The following is an 18924-nucleotide window of genomic DNA, read 5'->3' as shown; positions in this document are numbered from 1 at the left end:
AGTCTCTTCTTTTATTCTTCAAACGGGAGCTGATTACCCACATACACGTTCACTCTGGCCATCCTAGGAAGCACAAAAGGCCAGGTAATCAGGTTTCAAATTACACTGTCAAAGGTGTATGAGAGATACTTTCAGAAGAACCTGGGACAGCCTGGATGACTGGAAGCCAGATAATTTTCTCACTCTCTCCAAAATGGCCCAGTCTAAGTTCGGGCTTTTGCCTCAAACTCCAGTTTCCTTTTGTTCCCTTGGCAACCCTGCAGAATACACATCTATGTTGCAGAGGTCTGTCCTTCTAATCTCAGCATGCTTACCTAAGTTCCCAGTAATACACTCCCTTTTGCCAGCCCCTTCTCTGAGGGATCTGAGTACTGATCTCCAGCTACAGGATGAAGCATGAATATTAATTGGATAAATTTTCTACATCTTTCCAACTTTGCATTACTCTTTGCCAACTGGAACTTAGACCAGTGGAATTATTTTTTCCTGGTTATCAGGAATGACCTTTCTTTCCTCCATGGAACTACGGATCCATGGGTGCCTTTGCTACATCCATTTTCCAGGCCAAGTCGCTGGTCAAAGCAGTTTCAGATCATTAGCCACTTTCTGGATTTTTTTTTTTTTTTTTTTAAATTCTGGATCCCAGATGTCATCACAGAAAGGCATCCTTAACTAATATATAAAGTAAGATGCAACTTTAGGAAACTAATCAAACCATCTTTGGAGAATGATATGATAACAACTGTCAGTGGCTTGGCCACTGGGCTGATGACAAGGGATGGTTCTGGACTTTGTTTTCCAGTTTAACCAACTATGTGTAACTGCCATGTGCCACCACTGCTCACCAAAGATCAAAGGCCAATCTTCTTGGCAGGAAACGGCCAAGAAGATCATCAAACGCTCTGCGGTCAGTTTGTTCAGGCCGTAGGCTTACAAGCTGCCCTCATAGGTGCTCCATTGTTTTCTACTCTCTGTGCGAGTGCTCAGTCATGCCCAACTCTTTGCGCGCCCACGGACTGTAGCCTGTCAGACTCCTCTGTGCATGGGGATTCTCCAGGCAAGAACACTGGAGTGGGTTGCCATTTCCTACTTGAGGGGATCTTTCCGGCCTAGGGATCAAACCTGTGTCTCTTGCATGGCAGGCGGATACTTTACCATTGGGCCACTGGGGAAGTCCCTTTCTACTCTCTTATATTTTCTTATTTTCTTCAGTACCTTTCACCATCAGTATGATTTGTAAAGTGTCACTTTCAATGTGTTACCTGCCCAGCCTTCTCCACTGATGGAATCTTCATGAAGGCAGAGGCTCTATCTCATGCTGAGAACACTTCTTGGCTCAGAGTAGCCAGCAACTCAGTAAATGTCTGTTGATGGATGCAACTGACTATATCCATTTGCTGCAGCATAGCAAGCTGGCTCTACTCCATCCTTGCTCCTAAGAGTCACCTTTCTCGAGTGACTCTGAACCAGTCACATCTCTGCTCCTAGGTCTCCACGGCTTCCCAGAGTCCACCACAGGAAGAAGAAATAGCTCAGCCTGGCATATTTCCACCTTTCACCTCCGTGTCCCGTGCTTAGCACAGTGACTTTTACATGTTTGTTTTTTAAGTCAGCATTTTTTTCTTTTTTCTAAGGAAAAACATTTTATGAAATCCTAATAAAGTAAAAAGATGGAATCCAAGTAGAAAAGAGGCCAGTGGCCAACCTGCTTGGCCTTCTTCTAGACCTAAGCACACCTCCAGGAACCTCCAGGAAACCAGAGAATGGAATTGGAAAAACCTGCTCCTTGTCTCTACTTATTCAGGGCTTTCATGTTCCTTCCCTGATTATTCCAAGATTATGCTTGGAATAATCTCTTCAGTTCAATCCTATCCAATTTTCAAGGTCTGACCCAAAGACCACCTCCTCTATGAAGCTTTCCTGTGTCATTTTGACTGGCTGCAATTTACAACTGCTTTAAGTTTCTCATAAAACTTTGATTGTTAATAATAAAAAAGGATAAAAGGAAAAATAACACCTGACTCTGCACCAGGCATTACCCTATGTGTGTAACCTAAACTAACTTGACCCTCACACAATTGCATTGTTCCAGATGCTGTAGAGAAGTCTCCTCTCAGAGTCTATATACTAAGAAAGTGATGGAGCAAGACCGAAACCGATGGTCTGGCTGCAAAACTGCAAAGTCCAGGCACTCAGAAATGTGCTACTGCCTCTCTGTAAAGGCATTTATGCATTTCACTTGTTCAGAGATCCCCCCACTGCCCACTTCCCCCACCCCAAAGTACCACCACCACGGTCACCACCAAACTCTGAAACACCACAACTAGATTATACTTCTGAAGGCAAAGGCCACTGCCTGCTGGCCTTTATGCAACACCAGTATAGCACTCTGCAAAAATAAGGACCCAATACCTGGTGTTAATTTATTATTAATATAGCACAATAATATCTATTTCTATATACTTGGAACTACCTGAATTACTATTGAGACTTCTATATGGCCTTAGGAAGAATATTTTCCCCATCATCTTGTACAAGTGAAGAGACAGAAATTCAGTGACATTCATTCATTTGTAAGATACTGACAAGCCTGGGGTTCAGCTCCTGGCTATGGCCCTGGACAGCTTCTAAGTCCCAGCTATTTCTATTGTGCCTCTTTATCCCAAACTGAAAGAAAATTCTTCATAGCATGAATGATTTAAAAATAAAGTCTTACAGAAAGACCAGAAAAAAAAAATTATTTGTAAAGTTAACTTTATTTTCAAGATTTCTGTAAGATGAAATATGCTATTATTTGAGGGAATTTTAAGTGATTCACTGATGGTTTTTGCCATGAACCAGGCAGGAAAATCAACTTTTTCTCTCACCTTGCTGGTCCCCATTAAGGCAAAAAACAAAACAAAACAAAAACAAGACAAGCAAAAGAACCTCCAAAGAACGAAGCCCTATTTCTGATCAGCAGTGACACCAGTTAGTCTTGTTTTGCTGAAACAAATTGGGATCCCCTTCTGCCAGAGCCACTAGCCAGAACCCAGGGATGGGAACACTGACCTGCTGTTAAGTGGGCTGCATGGACAAGGACTTGGACCCCCGGCTTCAGCTCAAAGTGCACAGAGTTTTGGTTGAGCTTGTGAATCATCAGTTCTGATATCTGAAAGGAAAAGAGAGTGAGTGCCACTGAAGTTGTCACACCGACGATATACAAACATGCTGAGCAATATTTACCATGCTGATCAAGGCATCCTGATATTATACCTGGGAGTGATATAAGTGAGTTGTATATGATTTTAAGTTTTTAGTCCAAAATATGCAGATAGAATTATTTTCTAAACATGACTTGACTTTATATTCAAATTACTACAAAATAGGACAAACAATTAGGAAATCAGATCATTTCTACGGTTAAAAAATTACCATGGTATTAGTTTTAAAAAATCACCCTGGGTTTCTTTGAGAGTGCATTTGTTATACACAAGGACTTAAAAGAAGCAAATATGTAGAATTTATAAGTTCTGATGAGATTCAGACCCATTTATTTTACTTTTTGATAGTAAACTCCATCTTATTCCCTATTTTGCTTCCCTCCTCTTACCCAACTTTCCAAGAATAGGTAGTTCATGGGTATTTGTTGATGATAAATATTGTTCTACTAAAATAATAGCTTATGATGTTGTAGTGCAGTTGCTAAGTCGTGTCGGACTCTTTGAGAGCCCCCATGAACCGTAGCAGGCCAGGCTTCCCTGTATGTATTTATTTCAAATGTATAATAAATTATACATTTGAAACAAAGCATAACCACAACTTAACGTGTTGGCTGACTCTTGTTTCATACTATGAACCCAAAACCACTCCTCAGGCTGATGCATCTGTACTGGGCACACCCACAGAATTCTGGGCCGTGAAATATTTAACTCCAACAAATGACAAAGGACCTCATTTTAGGTAGTAACAGTATAAGGCAAGGTTTTCTAGACAAGGTAAAACTGTTCATGTGTTCAAAGTAAAAAACCAGATCAATCTGCTGTTTCACTCATCCTTCTGAGTAATTTGTGAAAAGCTATCAGAGAAAACCACACTCCTATTATCTGGTCTCCTTGCCTCATTTTTAATGTTCTAAGAACCAACGTAATGTTCTATTTCATATGCTATTTAAGTCTAGTTAGATGCTTTCTGAATATCATTCTGCTAGTTAAATTCTTAAATTAGTTTTCTTTTTATATTTATGGACTTTCACTCAGTCCACTGAGTTGCCAAAATGACACCTTTGATCCTTTTATCAATTAAGCAGGGCCTGACAGCTTTGTTTTCAAGCACAGAGTCTCTCGCAGAGGTCCCTGCTCAGTGATGGAACTGAACTGGAACTGAACTGCCCTGCACATGAACTTCTCTGCTGAACAGCAGGAACTTGGGATGACTGTCAGTGACCCGTGACCCATGTCACGCACCTGGGATCCAGTTCAAGCTCAGCCTCTCAAATATTTCCAGTTAGCAGACTGTGCAGGAAAACAAGGTTGTGATAAAATTATGTTGAAACAGCTTTATTCTTTCTATATAAGCTACTCTTTTCCCTGGGTAATGAGAAACTTCCAGAATGCTCAAGGTTTACAGGACGAGTAGATTTCTAACACAGATTGTGTAGAATGGTTTTCCTCTGTGTTCTGTAAAGTGGTACGGTGTGCAAGTTCCTATTCTATCTTATTCTTATCATTCAATCAGTAAGATCTTTCTAAGAATTTGATAGTGCATTTTTAGTAGAGGTTAAACAGAAAGGTTTGGCTCTTAAATAAACATACACACAGAGAAATGTATATATATATGTGTGAAATATATAATCATGTATAAAATTAATATGCTGATGCACATACACATGTACATACACATACATATGTGCACATACATTTGTAATTGTATTTGCAGAAAAAATACCTTAACTTGAATAAGAAAATATCGGAAGTAATTAAGAAATTGTCCTGTTTCTCAGAGTCCATCCCATGAACAAAATGGGACTGTATATATGCATGAGAAAGACTTCTCTCTTCCAACTTGCTGAAGTGATATGTATTTCTTCTTCTGACAATGTTTCTTCCTCAAGAAAGAGATATAGATGAGAAACTAGAAAAGTGTTCATCTGAACAACATACTTCTAATTTATAATCTCCAGGAGAGTCCCATGAAGAAAATAATTAACTTCCCAAATTTGTTCTGGTTTATAACATTGCTTCATCAGTTTTATCTGTATCATTTACAAAATTAAAAAGGCTATGCAAAAATGGTAGCAGAGAAAGTATATTTCATGGATTTCACTTGCATCAAAGAACACACAAAAAAGATAACAACATACTTTGTGGTGTGCAAAAGAACTTATGCACAGAAATAGAACTAAATAAAATTTACACTGCATACAAGAATGAACTCAATTAGAACCATGCATTTCTCTATGCAAGTAAATGAGTATGAAACTGTTGACAGATTTTGACAATATTTTAAATGTTTTCCATGCCACCTGCAGAAGCATTTATCCTGTATTGTTTTCATCATTTGTGAATTATTACATATATTTTCATATATACAATATATAATGTATAATATCTATGCATTGAAAACTTTCTGTTGGCAAAGTTACATATTTCTCACTATTTTTTCCCTAGGACAACACAGCTCCATTGAAAGCAACATGAAGCCTAAAGGACACTCTTACGTTTATCCTGTTAATATTTGAAGAATTGAGACTAGAATTTCATTCTGTTTGACTCCTCATCTTAGGGCATTTCCATAAAAAAACATTTTCCTCGAGCCAGCTGACAGAGACACAAAAAGTATATAGGAGGAGGTCCAGCTGAGCACATTTAGGAGATAAAAAATTGTAGTATATCATTAACTATGCTTCTATTTCTCATCTAACTGTGAAGCACATGATTTATAACGCCAGGCCTGTGTCATCTGACCAATCTGAGCTACAGGCAATTCCTAACCATAGCCTCAGGACTGCTACATCCTATTCAACAGTTAATATAATTTATAATGTTTGCGAGAGTCTTTGGCCATGAAAGGAATAGAATAAACTGGGACTATAGAACAGCGTGGTGACAGCCTAAATGAAAGAACACAAGCTTGCATGATAAAGACTCGAGTGAAATGGTGTGTAATTGCTGGGAGATCGGTCCTCCTGAAACAAGCTGAATCTGTTCATTTTTCCTTCTCTGTGCAGTGCAAGTGTTATCCTAGCAAATTTCATTTACCTTTGTACAGTCACCCCTCTTCTGCTGCTCTCCATTGTCTATTCTCCTTCAGCTAAGTAATCAGGAGCAAAGAAAAATCTATTATTCTTGGCGTCTGCCTATTTGATGGAATATGCCTATGATTCAAGTGCAACCCACACTTCATTTAAACCACCACTTAAATAGACAGTGGCAATTCAGTACAAATACTTGGAAAGATGCTATCAAAAGGGTGCTGTGGAAGGGACCAGGTACATGAAAAACACCAATTCTCCTTCTCAGCTTCTTCACAAGCATGAAATTTGAGTGGTAATCAGAACAGGGGTCAAGCTGAGGTAACGATGTTACAATTTGGAGGACTTGAAACAAAGGAAGTGTGCTTTCTGCTTAATGCTCCATGGGATCTGCTGCAGGTAGATGTGATGCTGTGCTCATTATAGTCACACAGGGACACTGGCTGGTAGATCAGCCCCCTCAGCTGTACACACCACCAGAGGAGGGGAAAGAAGAGTTCTCTGGGTTCTAGAGATAAAATTTGAATACTTCAGCTTGGAAGTGACGCATCACTTCTGCTCCCACTTCATTGGCCAGAATTAATCACCCGGCTCTGCTTACAGAAGAGCCTCATGGTATAATCCTACTGGTACCCAGAAATGGTGAGCTGGAGATGTTTGGTCAACAGAATAGATCACTACCACGTAAAGAACACATTCAATATCCAAACAGTGCTTAAAGAAACCAACAGAGGAAAATCGACTCTCAGATCATGAGAATGGAAATGTCAAATGCTGAAACATGAAGCTTAAGGACAGCAGAGAAGTAGTAATTTATGATACATGACACCCAGAGAAATGGTACAGAGTGAAACCATGAATACACACTGAAAATGGGCTTTAGCAGATTTATCGATGGCAAAGCTATATTGGGCCATACAACTAATGCTTATCTGAAGTTGCGAGGAGGGATGGAAACCCTACTGAACTTAAGGAACATTTTGGTGCCAAGTTTAGGAGACTTGCCTGGGATTACCTTGGAATGGACATAGTCAAGCCTGACCCTGTTAGGTTATTAAAGCCTCTTCAAAGAGTGATTGAATGATATTACTTTTGGAATTAACAGAGAAAGATCTTTCCCAATTATCATGATTTCTGGTTTAATACATGGAAGAAGCAGTGAAGCCAAACAGGACTTCTACTTATCAATTCTGTTCTTTGTTAGCACCAAAGCATCAGCTTGACTACAGTGTCTAAGAAGTTCTTCCTGGATGACATAATGAAGAAATAATGTGTCCCAGTTCACTTCCTTTCCCTAAATTCCCCATCACCAGCTCCAAACTTCTCTCCTTCTCCTTTTGCTGTATTCTTTCAGCACAACTCTTACCTATTCTTTTGATTATAACTTCCCATTTTAGTGACTTTCCTTGTGAACTTCAAAATATTTCTACAATTTCTCTCTTTGAAAAATCTGGACAGGGCAGACTGAGTATATCGAAAATGGTCTAAGATTATTTATTACACTTCACAATGAATCTTATTTCTAAAATTATTGCCAATAACCTGTTCCATTTTCAGAGGCACTTCCTCTTTCCCTGGATTTTGGTTTCTGCACCTGTCAAATGTATATGACAACACAAACAACTAAAGACAAAATTCGTTGTTGGTGGTTGACATTTCGTCCATAGTCATTCTGTTCATTTTAAATGTGTCCATGCCCTTTAAGGATTCAGCAAGACAACATGCAGGCTCCCTATCGCCCCAGCACAGCATCACAAACACAGCATGATGGCCCTTCCTCCTTCCAGGAAAGCCAGATACAAAGCTTTTCACCTCTGAGGACTCAGAGAGAAGCCAGCAAGTACAGTGGTGCAGGAGGTGGGATATGCTCCACACCTGAGCAGCTGGCCTCAGGTAGCAAGAGGGTCTAATCCCTGATGAGGCCAGCTAAGGGCAAGTGAGCCTTTTCTCACTCTCTGGAGATGTGAAGTCGAGAGTGGTGGAACCCTCCCAGACAGAGGTCACTTGATTAACCCAGCCCAACGTTATCCAGATAACAAGGTCAAGTGCTTCTCACTGTGAGGAATTTTCAATTTATTTCACAGACAAGATAACTTGATCTAAGCCAGCATCTGTCCTCTCTGGGGAATGCTGTTAGAGGAAGTAAGGGAGGAGAGCCAAGAGCCCTTTGCTTGGGCCCTGCCCGCCTAGTCATCAGGGTCCACCTGGCCAGGTCCCACTTTTTTCCCTGCTGGGAATTCTGTGCAGTAACTTTACAAGAAAGGGGCCAGAGTATTGAGAGAGAGAGAGCATAAAGCCAGCTCTTCCCAAGTTCCATCTAATTCAGAAAGCAGCCTTTAAAGGAGTGGGGTCCTGGTTGTTGTTTTCACTTTGCACTCAGTTGCAACTTCTATGTAATTTATGACAAAGGAAGTCAGTTGCTTTTGCCTGCCTCCAGTTCCTTCTCTCCCCCCCATATTTCTCTTTAAGGACCCATGTCCTTCTTTATTCTCAGCCCATTTGATTTAGGAGGGGCTCCCTTAACTCCTGATCTGGGGAGGGTATGACACATTGAGTTATCACTGACAGAGCCCTAGCCTCCTGACTACCAGGCTCGTTGAGACATCTCCACTTTACCAAAGTCGAGCCTGTGAGAATTATCACCCTAGGCTTTTGGGGTGCACTCAGGGGAGAGGCACTGTCTTTTGAATGGAATTGGTAAGATGACTAAATAAAAGACTGGGGCTTCCTGGGGCCATTCTCGTCTTCCTATATGCTGGCCTCATTCTTAGGCAGACTTCTCATGTGGTCACAACAGAAAGAGATAGAGAAAGCAGGAGAGACGAAGACAGGGGAGTAAGCTGATGATACTTCCTCTCTGAGTTATCCATGCCTGAGCTGGACTTCCCAACTAAATAAGCTCATAACTGCAAATTTCCAGTGAAATCTGTTTGAACAGAATATATGTTCATTTCATCAGGGGAAAAAACCCTACACAACTCAAAGCAAAGCATCTGTTGCTCATTTCCTGGGGCAGCCGCCTTGATATCTGGGGGCCTTGCAGAAGTCAAGTGGTACCCAAATCCACACAGGCAGCATGATGGAACAAGGGGACCCACTAGACTTGGGAGGCAACTCAACTTGCAGAAACAGAACTAGAATCTCCTTCTCCTTAAAGAGTTGCATCTCCTTAGGCAATTCACAGCTCTCGGTTGGGGTCTGACTTCATTAATTTCAAAGTGACTGCATCAGAGAGAAGAATTAAAGGACCTCTCTTAGGATCATAACTATAGGATTCCTGTGGGCAGCACCGGTATTGCTGGTTCTGGACACAAGGCTTAGTTTACATACTGATTTCATTAGGGTACTTATTAACTGGGTAATAACAGTTTCCATAAGACACTCATTTCTCATATGCTAGGTTTGGTCACTGAAATTAGTTTCATTCCTGGATAAGGCTGCTACATTGGCAATTCCCTTAACCAAAGTTACAATCTCCCTTGGTACTCTGCTGCTTTCCCTCAATGCCATCCATCTGCCTGATAACTTAAATGAGTCATCTTCCCTCTAGTTACTCATTCACGTGTTCTTCCTGTTTCCTGGTATCTTTGTTCTTTCCTGTAATTCCATTCATTAATCTTTTTCTCCTTATTTTCACCATTTTCTTTCTGCCAATGCATGCCGCGGACTATCCTAGTCTTTAATATGCCTATATATATTTTTTTGCATTTCTCATATACTCTCCTATCACAAAATATCCATAAATGTAACCATTATCTATTTACCATTTATTGAGTAACCTCTATAGGTCAAGGGCTTTGCTGTATCACTTCTTTAATGATCTATCAAACATCCTATGAGACAAGTATTATTGATTATGTGATTTTGGCTGGATTATTGATCTTTTCTGAATTTTCCTCATCTATAAGATATAAGCAATGGATATAGGAGCTGAAGCTAGAAACCTGGTCTATATTTCTCCAAACCTGTGGTCTTTCTAAAACATATCTGAACTCGCTATCTAAAACATATCTGAACTGAAGCCACTGAATGTTAAGTTCCACAGCTTTCGAGCAAGCCAAGCCAGCTGCCTTAGGGTCTCTGATTAATGGCTCATCAGTACATGATACTTGGCTGCCTCAGGGACACTCACTCAGGTCTCTGAGAATGTCTCTGGAGAAGACATTCAGATAAGATAAAGAGAAAGAAGAACTCTAGGGAAAACAGACAGCAAGATATACACTCACACAAGTAAACCAAGTTTCAGAGAACACATGCCTCTTCTTTCTACATTTTCTCTAAAATAAACATCTAGAAACTATATTTTAGAGAGAGAATGAGATGTGCAGATGATGTGGTACCTGGGAACTTAGCTGGCTCTAAATCTGGACTCTTCCATATTGAGAAGATGATATTCTGGATTTCATGGGCAAGCCATAAGATTTCCAGAGGAGGCACAAATATACATGTCTCAACCTAAATGCTCTGGATAGGGATCTACACCCTTCTAGGTCTCATCAGCAGTGTGGTGATAAGAAATACTCCATTCTTTCTCCCACTGAACTGCAGGTGCAGAGAATAATTTACAGAATATAACCAGAAGCAGAAAGCGAGGGCTGAGCAAAGTCAGACACAAAGTTGACGGGTTCCCTGCTGTCCGATGTTGAAGTGCAGTTCATTAGGAGACGGGGTTCACTGGGACTTTCCTTGACAGCTCTGTTATTTGTTGTTTGCACATGAAAAAAAAATATAGACGTGAGTCTTCTGCCAACTGGGAAAGCGACTGTTGAAAGGTGGGCATGTCCTAGGAGGTGGGCCAGGTTGTAATGTGAGGTTGTTGCTAACAAGGCTGTGATAGAGGTTTCTCGAGTTATCTTGGAGACTAGAGATCAAGGAACTAGATTATGGGTTAATTCTAAGTAAACTGAAAAGCTCCAAGTACTAAAAGGAGAAAAAGTTAATATTTACTTAGTGTCTGAGAGGAATCCTGTTTTTAATATATCTGTCAGAGAGCATTGAGAAACCAAAGTCATATAGTTTCCAACAGGGTGACCAGACCAAGACTGATCATTTTAACTGGGTGAAGAATAAGAACAACAATAATGACATCATCATAGTAATAATCCTCACTACGCGTGCGTGTTAAGTTGGTTTAGTCGTGTCTGACTCTCAGTGACCATGCAGATCATAGCCCACCAAAGCTCCTCTGTCCGCGGGATCCTGTAGCTAAGAATACTGGAGTGGGTTGCCCTCCTCTGAGGGATGTTCCCAACCCAGGGATCGAATCCGTGTCTCTTATATCTACTTGCACTGGCAGGCAGGTTCGTTACCACCAGTACCACTTGGGAAGCCCAATGCTCACTACAGAGATGGGTAATCTGAAGTTAAAAGGAAGAATGGGAGAAAAAACATCTAAGCAAGCAGAAGAGAGAGAATCTCTCTCACACACCCATACACACACACACACACACACACACATTCTAATACTCCAGAGGTGCTGGAGATGAGGAAAGCGAATCCCATAGCCAGGGGAGGTACTTGGAGTCAATATTACTCATTCATTATAAACTCAAATCATCGTAGACTGGTGGTGATAAAGAGGACTCATGATTTGTATAAAAGTTGTGCCTTTTTATAAAGATACGCCATTTGATTCTCAGGGATTCTGTGGTGGCTCAGAGGGTAAAGAGTCTGCCTGCAATGCGGGAGACCTGAGTTCGATCCCTGGGTCAGGAAGATCCCCTGGAGAAGAAAGTGGCACCCCACTCTAGTACTCTTGCCTGGAGAATCCCAGGGGCGGAGGAGCCTGGCGGGCTACAGCCCATAGGGTCGCAAAGAGCCAGACACGACTGAGTGACTTCACTCTGACTTTGATTCTCATGATGCAAGTTTGTGAAGCAACATAAATCGATTCGACTTCTACACATTGTTCAGCCTCTTGCATTTTTCCTGCCACCTAATACCTTGGACAGTTTGCCATGTCAGTACATAGATTTATCTTGTCTACTGTAAGCACTGTAGATGGATATACCCTCAGTGGTTTAGCCACTGCTGACAATACACACTCTTGCACGTGTTTTCTGGTGATGCTGTAGTTAAAGCTCCAGATTACGTTTCTTTAGGGAGGATGGGAAGGTGGAAGGGTCCCCAAGTGGGGACCCCCAGAGCTGCTGTCCTGGTCAGGCACTAGCAGGGTCGTGGCTCAGAGAGGGAGAGGCTGGCATGCTACCTGGGGACTCACCTGCTCCAGGTCCTCGGCTGGCCTTTTGTTTTCTCCTGTGGGGTCCTGATGGGGTAAGACAAAGAGCTCGGCAGCAGTGGGCAGGCCAGGCAGCACTGCCACCAAGATGTGCTGGCCCGGAACCCCAGTGGCCTGAGGGAGAGACGCAGAGGCACACATGAGTCCTGGGGGAAAGAAAGCTGATGAGAAGGAACCATGAGACCTGTGGGGTGGTGCAGTAGGAAGGCACACGGGTGTGGAGATGGGAGTGTGAAAGCAGGGTCCTGGGTGCACTTGTTGGGGAGGGATGCAAAGGCCAGAGATGGGTTCGAGCCAGACTCTGAAGTCTGGCCCCCTGCTCTATCCCCATGAGACCATAAACACTTTGCATCCCCTTAAATTAAAAAGTGGCATGATGGTAGTACCTGCTTTGTAAAAGTAAGTGGACCCTGTCAGTGAGAAGGCTGTCACTAAGCCTTATCTTCTGCCCCTGGAGCTATAACATTTTCTAACCTAGCTTCCTCCTTCCTCGAAGCACTAGCATTCCCTCCAAATCCACCTCTATCACCTAACCTAATAGCACACCCCAGACCACAGCCTCCAGGTGTCTGTTGAGTTCTCCAAAGCATCAGACCCTAATGATCAGCTAAGGAAGCTCTCTTAACCCTTCCCCCTGCTACGCTTCAACCTTCTATTAAAATCATGCACATCACTCAAAACTTCCTCTTTATTGAGCCTACTTTCTAGATGGTTCTAGAATTCAGTTGGCTACAATTTCAGCATTTCTCTGGAGCATTCAGTCAGAATGTCATTTGGTTGTTGTACAAGAACTCCTCACATTTACTCCAAAATCTTCATTCTGCATGTGGATGAATGGAGGCACTCTTTTCCCAGATACCCCAGTGGGAAGCCTTATCTCACTTATGACATGACACTCTCCTTTCCACATCCTATCTAAGCAGCCTATGAGATATTGACAAGTGATCCTATTGGTTCCTTTCTATTTAAATTCCTCCCACCCCCGCCTTGTTAATATCTCAATTCAGCCTCTATGTTCACTCCCCTCAATCTTTACAACAGCCTCCCCATCTCCAGGAAACAGACTACTATCAATGCTTAAAGATTTATCCCCTTACAGTCCAACTCAGATTATGTATCCCCATCCAAATTCATGCACAAATTACCACTGCCAAGTGGATTAGATTTACATTCAAAGCCTTCAGCAATATGGTCCCACCTTTCCTTCCTACACTAATTATCCACAGCTCACACAGTCATCTTAGGCTTAACTGAATAGACTCATCTACAATTTCTCAACAGCCAGTCTTTTCTTGCAAATGTTTCTGTGTATCTCCGCCAAATGTCTTTTCTATACATTTGCTGCTAGAACATCATGAAGTTCTAGAACATAAAGTCCACTCATTTCAGTATATTTTTTCATGATTTCCAGTTAGGTGATTGTTGGGTTCTGAAATCTACCTTTATATCTTTCTTGAAGTACTAAGAAATTCCATTTGCTGGATCTTTTCCATGTGTCTGGCATTGTCCTAAGGACTTCTTAATATAATGCAATGTAATCTCCCACAAGCACTCTTTGAAGCAAGTATTACTATACCTCTCTGTGCAGGTGAAGACACAGGTTGCGAGTCCCCAGTAAGCTGGCTCTGAGCTTAGCATGTAGGGTGTTTATTAGGGGACATTCTTAGAATCAACAGCTAGAGGACTGAAGGCAAGGAAGCAAGAATGGGTAGAGGGAGAAGCTGAGCTATGATAAAGGTCAGCTCAGAAGACCTTGCAGGGAATGAGATTTGCCTGAGAAATCTGAATGGCCCTTCAGATTTGCCTGAGGTTGAGCTGAGGCATCACTGGATACGAGCCACTCAAAAAAGGACACAACGTTGGGGGAAGGCAGCTGAAACCTCTGCCCACAGCTCTCCCAGCAGCTAAGGCAACTGTATCTCCCGTAAGGGGAATCTGGATGGTACATCCCTATTTCTGCTATGGGACAGACAGTAGACGGAGGAAAGCCCAACAGTGGCTCAATGCCATCTAAGTAACGAGTGGCGACACTCAGTTTGGAACCCTGGTCTGACCATGATGCTTCTGTCTTAACCAGGGCTCTCCTGCCTTCTTTCTCCTGGCACACAAAGCAGCTCCTGTCCCAGCTGGTATCATACAGTTTTATAGCCCTCCAGGATGCTAAGCTCAAATATTATGTCTAAACTCATCCTTATCATTGACAATGTTTACTGAAGGACTTTCAATGAAAGATCCCATTGCAAAATATCAATAGAAAAACCCCAGTTGATGAGGAAAAAGGCAATGATTTACATATTGAATTTCATTACAGAATGAATAGGAAGAAAACTACAATTAAGTTGACATCCAGTTGAGCTTCTTATAGAGCTTATTAGGGGACGCCTGGCAATAGGGTGTGTTCTTTAGGACTTAAGGAAGTGGCTGAGAATATTTACTATCTCAAAGCCAAGGTGGGGAGCTAGGAACAAGGGCTGGTTCAGCCACCTCTTAGGATTGAGTAACCACGGAGTCCTCAAAACTCCCTCCACTCCATCACCTCTTATCCTGAGGGATGTGAAGCCAACCTGTTTGTTCCGCATTTAGCTGATTGTGCTCTGCAGCGGCCTAGAAATATTAACGAGCAGTCACATCTAACCTAGTGGACAGCTGCTGGAAGGGTGGCATCCCGGAGCATCTGATCCCCTTCAAATTAATGTGAAGAGAAACCAGCCTGGAAAACATCACTGCTGAACTAATGCTTGGTTGATAAGCAACGGGGGGTGTTGGACAGCTGCCTAGGAGATCTACAGGGACAGAGATCTCTGAAGAAGGTGGGCTGTGGGTTCACTGAAGGCTATAAGTCATCTCTCTAGGACAGCAGAGAAGGGAAACCAGTTGTCACATTAGTGACAAGCAGCTCTAAGGATAAAGAGGCCTGTGGTTTGGTAGCTTCGCCCCCTGGTGGCCATAATGTTTAGCCACCGACAATGTCATAGATGCTCAGAGTCCTTAAGACAAAGGTGGGATGGCATTTACCCAGAGGTAGAGAAAATAACCCTTCTCCATCCCACTATTCCAATTACTCTTGTCTCTCCATTTAACAAGGCAAAGGACAGCAGCAGAGTGGAGTGGGAAGAAAACTACTTGATCAAGATTTAAACCTTGAGGTCTAACTCCAGAGCCTGACTTTAAACTGTACAACCCTGGGCAAGTTATTTGCCTCTATTCACCTGTAAAATGGGGATAATCATCCTATCTGTTTCTACATCATAAGCTAGGTTTCTTTTTTGTGATTAAATGTGTCTAAAAATGCAAAACACTGAGAAGAGTTTCTGGAATTTTTAAAGTGCTAAATGAATATTCACAAAGACAATGGTATGATTATGGGAACATCAGCTCTTTGCAAAAGGCTGAATGTGAGATCAGTTTTCTGAGCAGGGGTTATCTGAATGTCTTTAACTCTCCTCATCCCCTTGTGTCATGAGGCACCATGCGTCAGGTGCAGGAGAGAATATATAACCAATCCTAAATTGACTTTTCTCTTAGGCTAAGAGTAGACCTCATTTTCTTGGGTGCCAAAATCACTGCAGATGGTGATAACAGCCATGAAATTAAAAGACGCTTACGCCTTGGAAGAAAAGCTATGACAAACCTAGACAGCATATTAGAAAATAGAGACATCACTTTGCCGACAAAGGTCCAGCTAGTCAAAGCTATGGTTTTTCCAGAAGTCACATATGGATGTGAGAGTTGGACCATAAAGAAGGCTGATCATCAAAGAATTGATGCTTTCAATTAATGCTTTCAATCTGTGGTGCTGAAGAAAACTCCTGAGAGTTCCTTGGACACTAAGGAGATCAAATCAGTCAATTCTAAAGGAAATCAGTCCTGAATATTCATTGGAAGGACTGATGCTGAAGCTGAAGCTCTAATACTTTGGCCACCTGATACAAAGTGTTGACCTGATGAAAAGAGTCAACCAAAGAAAAGACCCCAATGCTGGGAAAGATTGAGGGCAGGAGGAGAAGGGAGCAACAGAGGATGAGATTGTTGGTTGGCATCATTGACTCAATGGACACGAGTTTGAGCAAACTCCAGGAGATAGTAAAGGACAGGGAAGCCAGGCATGCTTCAGTCCATGGGGTCAGAGAGAGTCAGACACGACTGAGCAACTGAAGAGTAGACCTTAGGGAAAAGTCATTTCTGGTTTTCTGGGTTTGTGCAATAAACCCAAGCAGCTATATGAGCAGATATTCCATTTCTCTGATTGTTTATGGAAGTGGAGTATGCAGGCGGAATGTGCCTAGAAGAAGATGTCTTGTCAAATTGTGGGTGACATTTGTTCAGAAGGGGATGAACCATACCACCTTGTTATCCTCCCAGAAACCAGATTGGGTTCAGATCCTTCACTTTAATTTTGTAGCTTTGTCACTTATTAGCTGTGAGGCTTTAGATGAGTTATTTAACTTCTCTGAACCCCAACTGCTTAATCAACAAATAAAGACAATAATATGTTGCTCTTGGGGCTGTTGTGGGAAGGGAATGCTGTTAAAAAGAACTAGGACATAGTAAGATGACTACCTTCCTGTGCTGGGTACTCACTGGCTGTTGTGCTGGTCATTCATGGGGCTGGAACTCAGGCTGCTCTTACTAACGGTATTCACTCTATGCCTTTCAGTACTATGCCCAGTAGCTATTTCACACGTACTGACAGCTAACTGTGAATTCTGCCATGACTGTCACATATTGCCATGGTCGTCTCTAAGCAGAACATAATGGGTAAGGACCCCGTGATTATTCAATTTCCTGTCTCCCGTGGCACCTGTGACATGTCTGCGCATGGGAGGCTCAGCTTTGCAGGTATCAGACTGATGACACCCGCTTCCCCTGGCCTCTGGCTCTTTCCTGCCATTTCTTAGTGCAAGGGTCCCCTCTCCATGAAGGACAAGGGAAGACAGGGAAAGGGCCTGGGCCAGAAGGAGCTGGCTACACTCACCTCCACCAAGGCCTTTTTGATGACTCGGCTGACGTCTCTCCTCCACTCAGGAATGTCCGGGTTGTAATCGTCCAGGTTTGGAGAAAAGGACAGGCGAAGAGATCGGAATTCCTCTGTGGACCGCCAGAGTAGAGGGGTTACTATAAGTCAGATCAGCCTCTCAGGAAGTCTGTTATACTTTCTATTTCATGCAAAGCCCTAATGCAGGGTCCTTGTCCTCCACACTCACCAGAGAGACCTTACTAGAAGGCAAGGTCAACATCCCATCCCTCTTACCTCCGAGCTCCTTTTCCAGGCCAAAGCTTTAGTCTGTGACCCATGCTTCACTCCACAGCTTTATGCACTGTCCCCAGTCTAGCCCTTGTGCTCCTGGAGCACTCTGACTGCATCACGGGTTTCTGCCCCTGGGCCTTTGAACACACGGCCCCTTTCCCAGAATGGTCCTCTCTTCCCACCTTCCACGCATGCAGCACTCAAGCTCTAGTTTGAGTCCTCACTGACTTAATACTCTGCCCACCACATTTTACTTTTCTTTTTTATGGCACAGCTGTGTTCTGCACATACTTTCCACACACACACATTACCATTATATAATAATCATATTATATGATTATATAATTATAAAATTCATCATAGTCACTCTATTGCTAAATTTTGTTTGCATGGGAATTTCATTGAAAGGAATTTCCAACTCTTTATTTCAAGGATTTTGCTAGTTGTCACAGTAGCCTCTGAGTTAATCTTGGTCCCCCAGAAAGTAGATGAAATTATAAAGGCGATGATTTTGTGAGGAGAATTGTCTTTAACAGAATATGGGGAGGAAACCAGAGGATCTTGGAGCACCATCAGACCATGCTGCATATATGACACAGTGCAAGAGAGGGAGGAAGGTTCAGCGACACTAATGGGAGATCTGTGAGCTGAAGTCAGCCAGAGGAGCCCTGTGTCCCAGGAATGGGTTCACCTTCGTATTCCTACTGCATTCTGTCATCACTGGCTGGATGGTGCAGCCTTGGTCCTAACATGGTGATGCGTTTCAGAGCACAGCCCTGAGGGGGTCTTATCACACAATCTACTCAGATCACACTGCTCCCCTGAAATCTGTGGGAGGTTCCACACTGCACTTAGAATAAATTCAGATTCATATCATGGCCTTCATAGTGCCACACAAACCAGCAACAACTGTCTCCTGCCACATGTCCTACGGGCTGCCCGGCACTCCATGACGCCATCCTTCCCCATGTTCCTCAGGCTGCTAAATTTCTTCCCACATTACCATGCCTCTACTTCCTCAGATGATAGCCTGCTCAGCTCCTTTTCAGCCTTCAGTCTCTCCTGGGAGGAGCCCTTCCCTCCAGCAACCTCAGATATCCTCCCTTTAACCAGTGCTAACACCTTTCATCCTGTGACCCTATTTGTCTCCGCCAAACTTCTTACTGTTCAAATTATTTTGTTTGGGGGGATAAGGGGAGAGGGACA

General features: G+C 42.6%; 1 protein-coding gene across 5 annotated transcripts in view; it reads right to left on the bottom strand.

Annotated features, from left to right (window-relative positions):
* The window catches only part of SORCS1 (sortilin related VPS10 domain containing receptor 1), a 575198-nt gene that overhangs the window by 19583 nt on the left and 536691 nt on the right, over positions 1–18924 (bottom strand). For all 5 annotated transcript variants that reach the window (XM_070363590.1, XM_005897015.2, XM_005897018.2 and 2 more), the window contains exons 22-24: positions 17446–17558; positions 12453–12584; positions 3052–3151 (exon numbers count right to left, since the gene is read on the bottom strand). In XM_070363590.1, coding sequence (XP_070219691.1) covers positions 3052–3151; positions 12453–12584; positions 17446–17558 — 345 coding nt within the window. The remainder of the gene's footprint in view (positions 1–3051; positions 3152–12452; positions 12585–17445; positions 17559–18924) is intronic.

The sequence above is a fragment of the Bos mutus genome, chromosome 26 (genome assembly GCF_027580195.1).
Source record: "Bos mutus isolate GX-2022 chromosome 26, NWIPB_WYAK_1.1, whole genome shotgun sequence".
Taxonomy (NCBI): Eukaryota; Metazoa; Chordata; class Mammalia; order Artiodactyla; family Bovidae; genus Bos; species Bos mutus.
The sequence above is the reverse complement of the archived record's forward strand: the minus strand, read 5'-3'. Positions and strand labels throughout refer to the sequence as shown.